General features: G+C 40.7%; 2 protein-coding genes across 2 annotated transcripts; one reads left to right on the forward strand and one right to left on the reverse strand.

The window, feature by feature from the left end:
• Positions 1–6,252: 6,252 nt before the first annotated feature.
• On the reverse strand, positions 6,253–9,426 carry ndufs6 (NADH:ubiquinone oxidoreductase subunit S6). The gene is made up of 4 exons (XM_037796083.1): positions 9,256–9,426; positions 7,959–8,012; positions 6,845–6,967; positions 6,253–6,394 (listed from the first exon to the last, which is right to left on the reverse strand). The coding sequence occupies exons 1-4, from the start codon at positions 9,397–9,399 to the stop codon at positions 6,326–6,328; spliced, it is 390 nt and encodes a 129-aa protein (XP_037652011.1). The 5' UTR covers positions 9,400–9,426; the 3' UTR covers positions 6,253–6,325.
• A 3,557-nt stretch (positions 9,427–12,983) lies between these two features.
• Positions 12,984–13,472, forward strand: mrpl36 (mitochondrial ribosomal protein L36). Its single transcript, XM_037796086.1, has one exon. The coding sequence runs from the start codon at positions 12,997–12,999 to the stop codon at positions 13,378–13,380; it is 384 nt and encodes a 127-aa protein (XP_037652014.1). The 5' UTR covers positions 12,984–12,996; the 3' UTR covers positions 13,381–13,472.
• The last annotated feature ends 525 nt before the right edge of the window (positions 13,473–13,997 follow it).

A 13,997-nucleotide genomic window follows, 5' to 3' on the forward strand; every position in this document is an offset into this window, starting at 1 on the left:
CCTTGCTTGAAGTCCCGCCTTTTCTTCCATAATGTGGTGATGTCACCAAGTAACACATTTGCATAACGGCTAGTTTGGCACACCCTCAAATAAAGCTGGTTAGAGTGGAGCTGGAGCGGAGTCCGAAGAGTTTGGTTCGGTTGACCAATCACAACAGTGGTTCCAGCTGACCAATCAGAACAGACTGGGCAGACAGAGGGTGAAAAGAGGTGCCAGCCAGTATGAGTTCTAGTAGAAACCCAAAATACAAGTATAAACTTGAAAATAAGCATAATAGGTCCTCTTTAATTGTGCACTTGTTGGTTACATATGTGATACTGTGCTAAGAGACTGAGGCTAAAGCTTCATGTCCCGGGCAAAAAGTGAGCATATCCCGATCAGTCGATGATCCATATAGAAGACATGCAGGCTTTTTTAATGAGGACTAGCCAATGCATCTGGCAAATTCAACGCTATCTCAGGTAACATTGCTGGAGTGTAAACTTCCCCAAATCCAGTAAAGAGCTGCCAACGTTAGCCAAAATGGATGGATGTACTAGTCGTGTAACCAAACATTGTAACCGCACAAATAATGTAGTTAACGCTAGTCAACATATTCTCATACAACGGTTTGTATGATATTTTACGAAAAAGTTATTCCTCCTTTTTCGTTCATCATCCTACGAATGTCCAGCGACACATGTCAATTTCCGCTCGTTACATGCGTACAGTTTTCAAAATAAACTTCCGTCTTCACAGGAAACAACTTCCTTAGATTTAGGTAACAAAACTAATAAGTTAAGTTTAGGCAAGAAAACTACTTAGTTAGACTTAGGAAAAGATCAACTTGGTTAGGTTTAGGCAACAAAACTATTTCGTTAGGTTTAGGAAAAGATCATGGTTTGGCTTAAAATAACTCCGGAAGTAGCATTACTTAAGTACTGAAGTTAATTGACAAATACATCAATGTTGACCTCTGGTTTCGCACAGGACACGAATGCTGGTCTATTGGGTGAAAGTCCGATTTTTTTTGGCCGACCTCCTACCTATGGGCGTTCGCCACTATTTATATTTCCTGGTTCCCGATTACGATAATTACACACAAATTGTTTTTGTGGGATAAACACAAATTAAAGTGCTTTACTTTTCATAGGTATAGCTACGAACGGTGTATGAGCAGCCTACGCTGGTAAATGGTGTGCTCCTTGGCTTTGGAAGTAATGCTTGGTTACTGTGGGTAGTGAGCTAGTTAGCCAGACATTCTAATGATTGCAGCTTACGTTAGAGCAAACAAACATTGTTTAATCTATTTCTTAAACTCTTGCTCTGGTGTTTTTGATTTTGGAAAAGTTCGAAAAACACGACACCACCCTCTTTAGAAGCAGAGTATCGCTCTTACTGCGGCCCCATGTACATGTGGAGAAATCCAAAGTTTGACAGACCTGGTTTGCCCCAGTTACGGTTGCTAAGCTATGATTGGACGATTGTTGTTCGGGATAGGGGTTTTGCGAACGGTCAATTAACAATGTATGATCCTATTTTGGCATTTTGACAGGCCCTAACTCTCTTTCAACTCACAAACTCTCATGGGCCCATCAATGGTCAAATGTCTTCGAGCTTCGTGTCACCACACACGTTCCTGCAGCAAGGTTGTACGGTTCACACACATGAAAAATATACAATATTGTACACTTGCACTATAGCCTGCACATGCACTGAGTCACAAAAATAAAAGGTGTATTCCGTAGAATGGCAAAGTTCTCTGATTGTACCCTTACATTAACTGTGTGGTATCAGTTAAGATGATGTAAATCCTGTTTGTGAATAGTGGAATATACCTCCGCAGGCTTTGGATATGTGTGTGTGTGTGTGTGCAAGTGTTTGTGTGCATGTGTGTGTGTTTTGAGGGAGCGAAAGGGGGGAAGTGGGCGGTATTCAGCCGTGACTAATGGAAACACACAGAGGAGGGTGCTGCTAAATTGTTAAATCGATGCCACTTCCACCTCGGCTCCAGATATAGCTGCAATCAGCGATGCGTCCCTTTTCATTAGGCGGCTTTTGACTTTGTCAACCTGGGACTGCAAGAAAATCCGCCACGCGCAAAATGCTTCATAAAAGGTCTTAAGTAATTTTAAGTAAGTGTCACATCTTTATCCACTTCGGTGAGTATTTGATACAACCAATAAAAAGAAACGTCGTTGAAATAAACGGAGCATCATTAGGCCTAAATGTTTGATACAAAATACATTTCCATCAACTTCAGCCATTCAGAACTTCAATTATTAAAGAAAACTTCTCAAATTTAGCACTGAAAAACATTTAACACTTCCTATAACAAAGCATAACAAGAAACAGTGAGAAGTTGTTGTTTTTTTTCACCCCCCATCTTTCTGCTCCTGTTTTCGATTTAGGAACAGTGATAAAGTATTTATCAGAACAGAGGAGGGATCTTCCTGGGCTTTGTATGGAATTAACCATTTCGGATTAAATAATTCAGGATGAATTCAACCGAGAATTTCATTCTGTTTCTGCCTCATAAATAAGTAAGATTTAGGATGATAAATAATGACATCTGACTTCTTATTTCTGTAAAGTTTTCTTTCTTCCACTCCGCTGTCCGACAGGATCTCATTGTGGTTGGCTGCTGCAAATATATTTTTTATGTTTTTTGCTCAGGTTCTTTCTCCTTTTTTTGATATCTAGGTTTAATGTACTAGATATTATACAATTTAGTTTGCTTTTTAAAAATCTTGAGGTGGATTTGACAACAAAGGAGGTGGTGGTGGTGGTGTCATGAAGGATATAGAATGGCAGTCAGATAAGAGGTCGACCCGGCGCTGAGTGGGGTTAAGAGATATGAGTTCTCACCTCTAGCTGGTTGAGACATGAGTCGTCTCTTGGGTGCAGAGCACTAGGGGAAACTGCAGAAGTACATACAGAATACATACTGTATATACACAGCAATTTAATATTGAGCATAAATCTCACCTGACTTTGATTCAGAAAGTTAAAAAAAAGGGCCACATCCACTTGTTTTCAGTGTTAACTAAGATTTATTTTGGAATTCCTTTTCTGTTTTTTCAAAATTATGGCATTTGTTTCAAGAGAATCCCAAATCTGTAAGGGTGTTTTGTACAATAATGTAAGTATTTTTTAATAAGTTTTTCAATTAATCAATAATCAACTAAAATGATTTGTTTAGATTTCCATTACAAAGTCAGCACAAGCTTAAAAAAGTACTTTAAAACTTCAATAACAGATTTTTTGGCCACTCCGGGGCAGCTAAAACAAGCTGTGACCGCAACACTATCATATTTTAAGTTGATATGGTGAACTAGAAGTTTCCTTTTTACACATCCCGCAGACATGGAGCATCATTGTCATTCATTTGAAGCCATGTTTCGGGTCCAATATTCATTCTGTTTTTAGTCACAACCAACTGGCTCTTTATCTGCTAAATGCTCCTCTATGTGTATGTTTTAAGTGTAAAAATGGTATGACCTTTAAAATGAGTGATAATGTTTAAACAAGTAGAATTATGAAGCAAAACACTGTCAAAACTTAAAATATGACCGATCTTTTTGGCCGGTAATTTACATTGTTTTCTTGTGAGATTTCCCCTCATCCTCCACTGAGCTATCACACGTTTTCCCCCCTTTACTCCTCCAGCACATCACCCATCTTCTCTTCTTCCTCTTTTCTTTCCCTATAACCCCCCATCTCATTCTCATTCCCCATCCTCCATATCCCCCCCTCCCTCCTTCCCTCCACTCGTCTCACCTCACCTCTGTCTGCTCTCGACACACAAGCGAGCCACTCAACAGCCCGTCTGACACGAAGGCCTGCTCCCTGGGCCATATAATGTGATTAAGCCTCAGTGTGCTGCTGTACAGGTCGGGGACTGTTAGAGCCACTGTTTACTTGTCTGGCTCATACCACCGGCAGTTATTTGGCCTTTTTGTGTCTTATGGGAGAACTGAGTGGGGGTGATAGGCAAAAGACTTTTTTTCTCCACTCAGAAAAGTAATGTTTTTCTTGAATTAGTTGCTCATACGATTCACTCTGTGGCCTCTTTTTTTTTCTTTTCTGAATCACCTCTACTTTTAAAATTTCAGATGGAATATCTGCACAGGAAGTATTGACAACTTCAAATTACTCTGCACCCTCCGTCTGACACCTATTTCCTTTCAACACTGTCTGTGCCTCTGTCGCATACTCAAACACACACACACACACCCTGGCATACATATACACACAGTTCTAAGTCTCTTGCGTCTTGTCACACACACTTTGGTTTCCCGGGGCTATCAAAGTGCTGAGTGCAAACTCTCTCCTCCAAAAACTGTCACATGTCGCCAGAGGTGTCTCGCTCCCCGCGGTAACCCTCTGAGCTCCTGGCACAAGTACAAGTCATTATTTCCATGGTAAAGGTCAGAAGCTCTGTCACCTGACTCTAAAGTGGAGCTGAGTGGAGTTGCCCCGAGACAATGGCCAAAGGTCAGTTTTCTGTTTTGCCTCTCATACAGTAAGTGTGGATATGAAGAGGACGGGCTGCTCCCAGATCTGTCTACGAGCCCCTTTTGGTCACAGTGGCTTCTAGACATGCAGGTTCAGATAATTGGCTGCAGGGAGCTCCATAATGAGCCTGAGGGTCTGTAATATGACACATCTTCAAGGCGGAATATTTTAATAAGGCAATTACAGCGACGAGGAGGATGTTTTGCGTGGAGTGAGTGATTGTTGTGGAGGGGCGCCGTGTGTGTTAAGGAATTCAATGGCATTTAACTCCATTATCTATTGTGCGGCTCAGCAGTGAAGAGATTTTCAATATGATTACAGTCTTATTTGAGCTTATCTTGGTCTGACCCAACAGTGTGGGGTCACATTATGCCTAAGAGTTGTATTTGCAATTATTACTTAATATTATGCTGAAAGAAAAGTGGATAACTGGCTGTAGCCAAAGACCCCCCTGTGGTGATTTGACAGTTTAAGGTTGAAACGATGAATGAGTCTTTGCGCAAATTGGTTGAATCCAACTTCATAATCTGGAGTTACTTGACATATATGATGTTAAAGGATATTCTATTATGCCGGCTGGTGCATTTAAGAGCGGTGAATAATTAAACAGTGCGGTTAAATCCAGCACAAAAACACAGCGCTGTTTAATTCAGCACAATTCATATGCTCAGTTTCATCTGAAGATTTTGCCCCCGGCAATGCCTCTAACTCAACCAACCACTCAGACTTACCAACCGCAAGACCAACCAGTCAGCTCTCTGACACTGACCCGGCTCGCCTGCCTCATTTTAACAATACACCTCTCTCCCCTTCAATCATCCAAAGTGGTCTGACTATAGATGAGGTTAACTACAGCATAAGCCTCACTTCCAGGAGTCACCGGGGCCAATTATATCAGCCTGACTACTCTTCCCAACCTGAGCTCTACGGTGTGGAAAATGCAGTTCCACTGGCTGCATCACTGGGGACAGAACAGGCTAGTGCTGTCTGGAGCCTGAGCCAAGCGCGGGCCAATTTGGCATGCAGAGGTCTATGGAGAATAAGCCCGATGAAATATATATATGATCTTCTTCAAACATGTATTGTTCCGCGCTACTGTGTCTTATCAGGCTGGCTCCCTCCTGATGTCCTCCAGGCTTGGCAGCGCGAGACTCTACATCGCAGATTGTGTGGGGCCGATGCACAAGGAATGCTAAGGTTGGCTCTTTACGGTAAACAGTAGAGACATAGCTTTCCTGCTTGTTGATAAAGGAACGTTAAAAGCACTGTAATCACACAGAATCAGTTATTCATGTGTTCCAAGACGCAGGAAAGAAAAGAAATCCTATACTCATGCAGATTACAACGGAGCAGATTTTTAAGGTGCAGTGCAACTTTCATCAGCTCTGATTATAATTCAGACGTAATACAGTTTTATTGCACAAAACCCTTTATATAAAGAAATAGTTTTGGTTTGTGCAATATAAAAAAAAATGTCTAAAACTTGGCATTTGTTTCTGTACATAACTGCCTCTCTGTCTTTGTACTAGCAGACCAAACACATCTGCAGGACACTGCTGACCTCTGCCTGTCACAGGGGGAACTACATCCAGCAATATAATGAAACCAGTATCCCAAAGTTACACTACTACACAAGATATTCCCTTAAAAAGATGGATGCATAGTGCACGTACAGTACTATGTAGTTATAAACTACAGATGTGTTGCAACATTGATTTCCAACAGGCTTCATTAAGAAGAATGCACTCTCATACAGACAGTCAGACAACATATAATTTATTAACCAATATGGCAATTTATACAGAGAAGCAGAGACAGAGGAAATGTTTCAGTGATGATGAATCTGCTTGAACTGTAATCCACAGTAGCCACATGTGCCCACTTTTGTCTCTTTATCCTGGCGAAAGAGAGACAAAAAAAATGACAGTTAGTATCTATAATTTGGGACCACTGCATAATCTGCTGTAAAGGTGATTATAGGAATACTCAAACAAACGGAACTATCATATAAAAACATTTTCAACACTTCCTTAATCTCTGTATTGTCATTTTCTGGGAGTAATACGGCTTGGATCAAGGGGTTCATGCATTTGACTGGATCTTGTAACTGGATCTCAAGTATCCCAATTAAATAAATACAAGTAAACCTAAGGAAGATGTGCCACATTAAGCCACATAAACACTTTAATTTGATTCACAGTACTAACCAAAGTATTGGCTGCTGGTAAAGAAATGGTAAATAGCCCATATGACACACAATGACCTATAAAAGCATTGGTTGGATTTATCAGATTTTGTCAAAATGGACAAAATAGACAAAATGGACCACTTCAAATTAGGCTCTTACCAGGTTGATGTAGACCTTGGGATGACCCAGGGCTCCTCCACCTCCATCACAGGACACCACTCTGGCCGCAATGTCAGTCACTGGCTCCTCTGCCACCAGTTTGATGGCAAAGTTCGTATTCACCTTGACACAAAGAGTGTGATTTCTGTCATTACTGGCTGCGTAAAATTAGGTTTATATGCCACACAAAGGCTTAAGAAACATTACACACAGTGAAATTGTATTGGTGTGCATAACTGATGTTTTGATTATGATAGCTATCCAGCCAGTCATTCATTGTGCTGGCATAAACCCAGTTATTAAATGGGTAGTGAGTAGTGAGCATGGAAAGTTTTCAATATATAATGATTTTAAAAAATGTGTGCTTAATTGAATATGTGTGGTAATGTGTACTAGTTTGAGCATATGGTGACAAGAGGAACAGAATTAGATTTGAGATTAAAGGTCCCATATCGTGCCCATTTTCAGGTTCATACTTGTATTTTGTGTTTCTACTAGAACATGTTTACATGCTGTAATGTTAAAAAAAAACTTTATTTTCCTCATACTGTCTGCCTGAATATACCTGTATTTACCTTCCGTCTGAAACGCTCCGTTTTAGTGCATTTCAACGGAATTGCAACTGAATTGCGTTGCTAGGCAACAGTTGGGGTCCATGTTTACTTCCTGTCAGCTGATGTCATTCACATACACTGCAACAGGAAATAAACTGGGACACATTTAGAATGTTTACGTTACGAACCGTGTAATGGTCTAAATATTGTATATTGGTGACATCACAAATGGACAGAAATCCTAATGGCTTGTTTCAAACGCACAATTTCTGAACACGAGCTGTGTGTATTTCTCCGTATATTGAGCGTTTTGATAGTTTAACAGTATTTATATAGCACTTAAACCTGCTTTATAATATAAATGACATGAAAATTTTACTTTTTACAATATGGGACCTTTAAGATATTTGACAAGATTTAAGGTGTACATTGGCAGTCTCGTTGTTTCATATTTCTAACGTTACTATACCTCCAACAACAAACCTAGATTTGGTCAGAGGTTACATATAAATTAGCTGCTGTCTGAGCTTTATTACGCTTGTCTGTCAGTTACTACTTACCTCTTTCTGTCTGCCAACGAATCGGGCTCTCCTGGGATCATTTTCATCATACACCTGAGAGGAAAAACACTCACGTTATGAACTGGAGTAGAAGGCAACAGTTAGCGCATAACGTTAATCCTTTTTTTGCTACTGCCCAGCCAACATGGTTATGTGGGCCCCACATGGGTTATGCTGGGGGTACCTGGGTACCAAGCGGGTATGGGCCCAAAATGGGCATCTTATCTGGGGCCCACTTGGGTCAACTAAGTAGGTCCCACATGGGCTCTCCGTGTGGGCTACCCAAGTGGGTTCTAGGTGGGTCACTAATGGGAAATTAGTGCATGGGCTCAGAATGGGCAACACAAAAATGGCGACCACTTGGGCCAACTAAGTTGGTCCCACATGGGCTACCCGTGTGGGCTACCCGTGTGGGTCCTAGTTGGGTCACCACTGGGAAATCAGTGCATAAGATAAGATAAGATGAACCTGTATTAATCCCCGTAGGGAAATTCAGGTGTCAAATCAGCAACATCAGCAAACAGAGTGAAACACAGGAGAGGTAAAGGTATACAAAAATGATAAAAAAAAAACAATAATAGAGATATAAAAGATACAGAGTGAACGGGTAAACATAGTGTGTGCAGTCGGTCAATAAATACATGTAGTATGTGCAATAAATAAATGTAATATGTGCAGTCTATAAAGTGGTATATAGGATGTATAGTGTTAAGTAAGTGTAAAGTGTGCCAGTGGTTAGAGTCCAAGATGGTTGCAGATAGTGCATGTTAAAAGTTCTTAAAGTCCTCATAGTTCTCATATGGGGGTCAGCCTTTTGTTGATGGCTAGCAGCATGAAGGATGCTTGGGGCCAACATGGAAACTGTGGACAAACCCACTTACAACCCATCTTTCAGGCCATGTAGTCCCCATGTAGAACTTAAACCTGGGGCCGAGATGGGTTTTGGTTTATGTTGCCCAGATGGGGCCCATATAACACCCAGTGTACTCCTGCAGGAAACCCACAAGGGCAATTGTTTATGGAACCCATGGACAATCCCATATAGGGCCCATTTTCCAGCCCATTTACTACCCACATGGGCCCCACATACAGATGTTGGCTGGGTGATCTGTTTTGGGGCTCTACAAACAAAAACATCTGTTGACACACTGGATATCAGCCGTGATCCAGTCATTCTGGACGGCTGTCCGATAATGGACCTAGTAGCGTTAGCTGCACTGATGCAAGGCTAAGCTAAAAAGCGTTAAGGACGCTGACGTAAGAATCAAAGAGAGAAACAACACTTGTCAAGCTTTACCTGTCCGGTGTGAGTAATGGCCTCGCCGGTACTGGACACCTCTACGCTGTAGCGGTGAGCAGGTACAGCAGACAGCCTCAGAGGTGAAACCAGCAGCTTAGCATGTTTACTGAAGGACAGAACTCTGCCCGCTGCGGCCGCCATGGTTACTACTGACTGTTACCCAAGGTGCCTTGCAGGGTAAGGATGGGAATTCCGGCACTTTTTAGTGAGCCAGATCATTTGGCCAGCTCACCAAGAAGAGCCGGCTCTTTCGGCTCCCAAACGGCTCTTCATTTTACCACTTCTGCCTTTTATAATTCAGCCAAATTTAGCACTGTTTTGACCTATGATTAGTATGTATGCACATATATCACTTAAATTATACTAAACCTTATAATTTCCTGAATACCATAATTTTACATGTTGCTTCGTCATTCATCTTGTCTGCTATTCGCGCACCGCACTCCTCTCTCTCTTTCTCTCCTCCTTTCCCTCCTGCTCTGTACCTGTAGACGGTCAGCGCACCGCCCCTCCCTGCTTGATGGTATGATCCTTGTCTGTCATCACCTGATTGGTCGCACGGACGTCATTAACACAACATTCACTCACTGTCAGTGCATGGAGTGCCCATGGCGCGAAGAAGATCGTCCTATCATTCTGCCTTGAATTAATTAAAGAAAAAACTGCTCTCAGACGGGAGCCGGCTCTTATCGGTCACTTAAAAGAGCCGGCTTAAAGAGTTGGCTCGTTCGAGACGACACATCACTATTGCAGGGAGCAATTGTGTATGTGTTTAAAAATACCCTGGGTTTTGCCTGTCAGGTTTGAAACACTCTTATATTGTGCTTCAAATCATAGTCTTCAAATTTAAATCTATATTATAAAATATAACAAGTAAGACTACACCATTTGGGATTTTGGTTCTGGCGAGATTTGGCCAAGCCAGAGAGGTTAAACTGACTGACAGTCTAAACTGAGGGCACCGAAATACATGAATACACTATCACAACCCGGAAGCAGTTGTATATCCTCACAAGCAAGAACAACATCGCGGTCACGTTGAGGCGATTAAAACGCAACATTCAGGGACTTACTCCCTGTTTTAAACCTCCAAGGGACTCCATAAAGGTTTGTTTACGTTCTTTAATTTTGTGATAAGACTGTATCATGTCGGGGGACTGATAAGTGGGCTGTTTTTATGTCTGTCTTTGGTGCAAGCAGGTCAACTCTATGACATGCTCGTCCTCTTTAGCACAGCTGTCCTACAGTGGAACTGTGAGTAAGGGTCCTGCATTCAAAAGCACAAGTGCAACAATATTAGCATCTGAATACTTAAAGTAACAAACATAAAATTACTCATTATGCAGAATAATGTATATTATTGTATTCTAATTATTGATGCATTAATGTGTTCATCACTTTAATGTTGCAGATGGTTAAGTTGCTCAATGTTTTAGGAATCTGGCAGTGTAGCCTACATACAGACGTAGGCAAAATTGTTGGTACTCTTCCGTTAAAGAAAGAAAACCCCACAATGGTCACTGAAATAACTTGAAACTGACAAAAGTAATAATAAATAAAAATTTACTGAAAATTAACTAATGAAAATCAGATATTGTTTTTGAATTGTGGTTCAACAGAATCATTTAAAAAAACAAACTAATGAAACTGGCTTGGACAAAAATGATGGTAGCCCTAGAAAAGATGTAAAATAATGTGACCATAGGGACATATTAAACTAAGGTGTGTCCTGTAATTAGCATCACAGGTGTCTTCAAACTTGTAATCAGTCAGTCTGCCTATTTAAAGGGTGAAAAGTAGTCACTGTGCTGTTTGGTATCATGGTGTGTACCACACTGAACATGGACCACAGAAAGCTAAGGAGAGAGTTGTCTCAGGAGATCAGAAAGAACATTATAGACCTTCATGTTAAAGGTAAAGGCTATAAGACCATCTCCAAGCAGCTTGATGTTCCTGTGACTACAGCTGCACATATTATTCAGAAGTTTAAGGTCCATGGGACTGTAGCCAACCTCCCTGGACGTGGCCGCAAGAGGAAAATTGATGACAAATTGAAGAGACGGATAATACGAATAGTAACCAAAGAGCCCAGAACAACTTCCAAAGAGATTAGAGGTGAACTCCAAGGTCAAGGTACATCAGTGTCGGATCGCACCATCCGTCGCTGTTTGAGCCAAAGTGGACTTAATGGAAGACGACCGAGGAGGACACCACTGTTGAAAGCAAATCATAAAAAAGCGAGACTGGAATATGCCAAAATGCATATTGACAAGCCACAAAGCTTCTGGGAGAATGTCCTTTGGACAGATGAGACAAAACTGGAGTTTTTTGGCAAGTCAAATCAGCTCTATGTTCACAGACGCAAAAATGAAGCATACAAAGAAAAGAACACTGTACCTACAGTGAAACATGGAGGAGGCTCGGTTATGTTATGGGGCTGCTTTGCTGCATCTGGCACAGGGTGTCTTGAATCTGTGCAGGGTGCAATGAAATCTCAAGACTATCAAGGCATTCTGGAGCGAAATGTGCTGCCCAGTGTCAGAAAGCTTGGTCTCCCTCGCAGGTCATGGGTCCTCCAACAGGATAATGACCCAAAACACAGCTAAAAACACCCAAGAATGGCTAAGAACAAAACATTGGACTGTTCTGAAGTGGCCTTCTATGAGCCCTGATCTAAATCCTATTGAACATCTGTGGAAGGAGCTGAAACATGCAATCTGGAGAAGGCACCCTTCAAACCTGAGACAGCTAGAGCAGTTTGCTCAAGAGGAGTGGGCCAACATACCTGTCGACAGGTGCAGAAGTCTCATTGAGAGTTACAGAAATCGCTTGTTTGCAGTGATTGCCTCAAAAGGTTGTGCAACTAAATATTAAGTTAAGAGTACCATCATTTTTGTCTAGGCCAGTTTCATTAGTTTGTTTTTTAAAATGATTCTGTTGAACCAAAATTCAAAAGCAATGTCTCATTTTCATTAGTTAATTTTCAATAAATCTTTATTTATTATTACTTTTCTCAGTTTCAAGTTATTTCAGTGACCTTTGTGGGTTTTTCTTTCTTTAACGGAAGAGTACCAACAATTTTGCCTATGTCTGTATGATGTAGATTTTTACGATTCCATAGAGTAATAATAATAATAAACTTTATTTGTATAGCACCTTTCCAAACTTAGTTACAAAGTACTTTACATAAGTTACAATAGTGCAAACATCGAGATAAAAACAATACAGAATAAAAACATAAAAACATAGGCCAAAATAAAATGTTGAACATAAGACTTTTGTACAAAAAGTCAACAATAATGAAATTTAAAACAAGGGATTGTTATAAAAAGGTAGGTTTTGAGGCGTGATTTAAAAGAAGAAACAGAGTTTACTAGCCTGAGTAGGCTATGTATTGACTCTACAGTATTAACACCTAGGATATTCATATTGATAATGGAACAAAATTTGGGGTATGATTACTTTTGCTTTCATGAAATAGTTATCTTGTGGTGAATTATAGTTTGAGTAAAAAAATAATATTTTGAATGTGATGGGAAAGCAGCTATGGGATTCATTGTTTTTTTCCCCCTCTCAAATACATTATTTGAGAGTCCATAAAAAGACAACACTTAAAGCACATCACAACATGACACTAACCAAACCCCAGAATAATAATAATAATGCGGTTTTATGTCTGTTACTGTAATTGCATATGAATGACCTCTCTTTGTCTCCCTCTGCAGCCTTTGTGACACCATGGCATCCCTCCTCTTGAAGCACCTGGCTTCCTCCCTGACCCGCCAAGTGGCCCAGATGAGCCGGTTAAATCTGAGCCTCTCCTCACCAGCAGCTAGTGCCTATAGATGTCTCTGCACCCTCACCACAGCTCCCCGCACACTACTCCTGTCATCACCCAGAGTCAGCTCCATCCAGCCCCCCTCGTCTTCTGGCTCCTCTGCTCAGTGCGGACCACCTCTGTTGGGACATTGCCAGCATCTTCCCTGTATACAGCCCTCTGCGGGGATGAAAACCAAGTCTGCCCTTAAGAGGCGCTGCAAAGACTGTTTCATGGTTCGACGCAGGGGGCGTTTGTTTGTGTTCTGCAAGACAAATCCGAGACACAAGCAGAGGCAGGGTTAAAAAGTTGAAGGATTATTGAGAAGATTGCTATGAGATCATGGAAATTTAGCAGAACTGTGATACAAAAATAAATTGTTTGGCTGAAGAATGTGCACAGGTTTTTTTCCACTCCTATTCTGTTTCCCTCTTAACAGCAATGGCCCAAATTACATCATTCTTTCACAGTGAAGAAACTGAATTGTAGCTTTCTGTTAACCATCAGATTCTTTAACTTATACAACATTTGAATGTGGCTAATATAAGATTAGTTTAAATTAACCTTCCAAAATTCTTGTAATACCTTTCTCTTAGTAAATAAATAAAGGCATAGTCAGTAAAGCTTTGAAATTACAGGTGTATGTACAAATATTAAGAGTTTGACTTGAACTGGAAAAAAAAAATGCATCCATCAGTTTCTCTTTGGACCATTGCATATTTAAATTATTAGTTATTGTTTAATTTTAACTCATTAAAACTATCATAATTTAAGCACCACATTACACAGTAGTCATCTGACTACAGCCAAAAATCATTCAGCAAATTTGGCCCTGGGTTATCTAAAACCATTAGAGTAATTATATTTGGATATTGGATCTAATATTTTATCACACAAACATTAGCTTATTTTATGTCAGATT

Source organism: Sebastes umbrosus, chromosome 15, assembly GCF_015220745.1.
Source record: "Sebastes umbrosus isolate fSebUmb1 chromosome 15, fSebUmb1.pri, whole genome shotgun sequence".
Taxonomy (NCBI): domain Eukaryota; kingdom Metazoa; phylum Chordata; class Actinopteri; order Perciformes; family Sebastidae; genus Sebastes; species Sebastes umbrosus.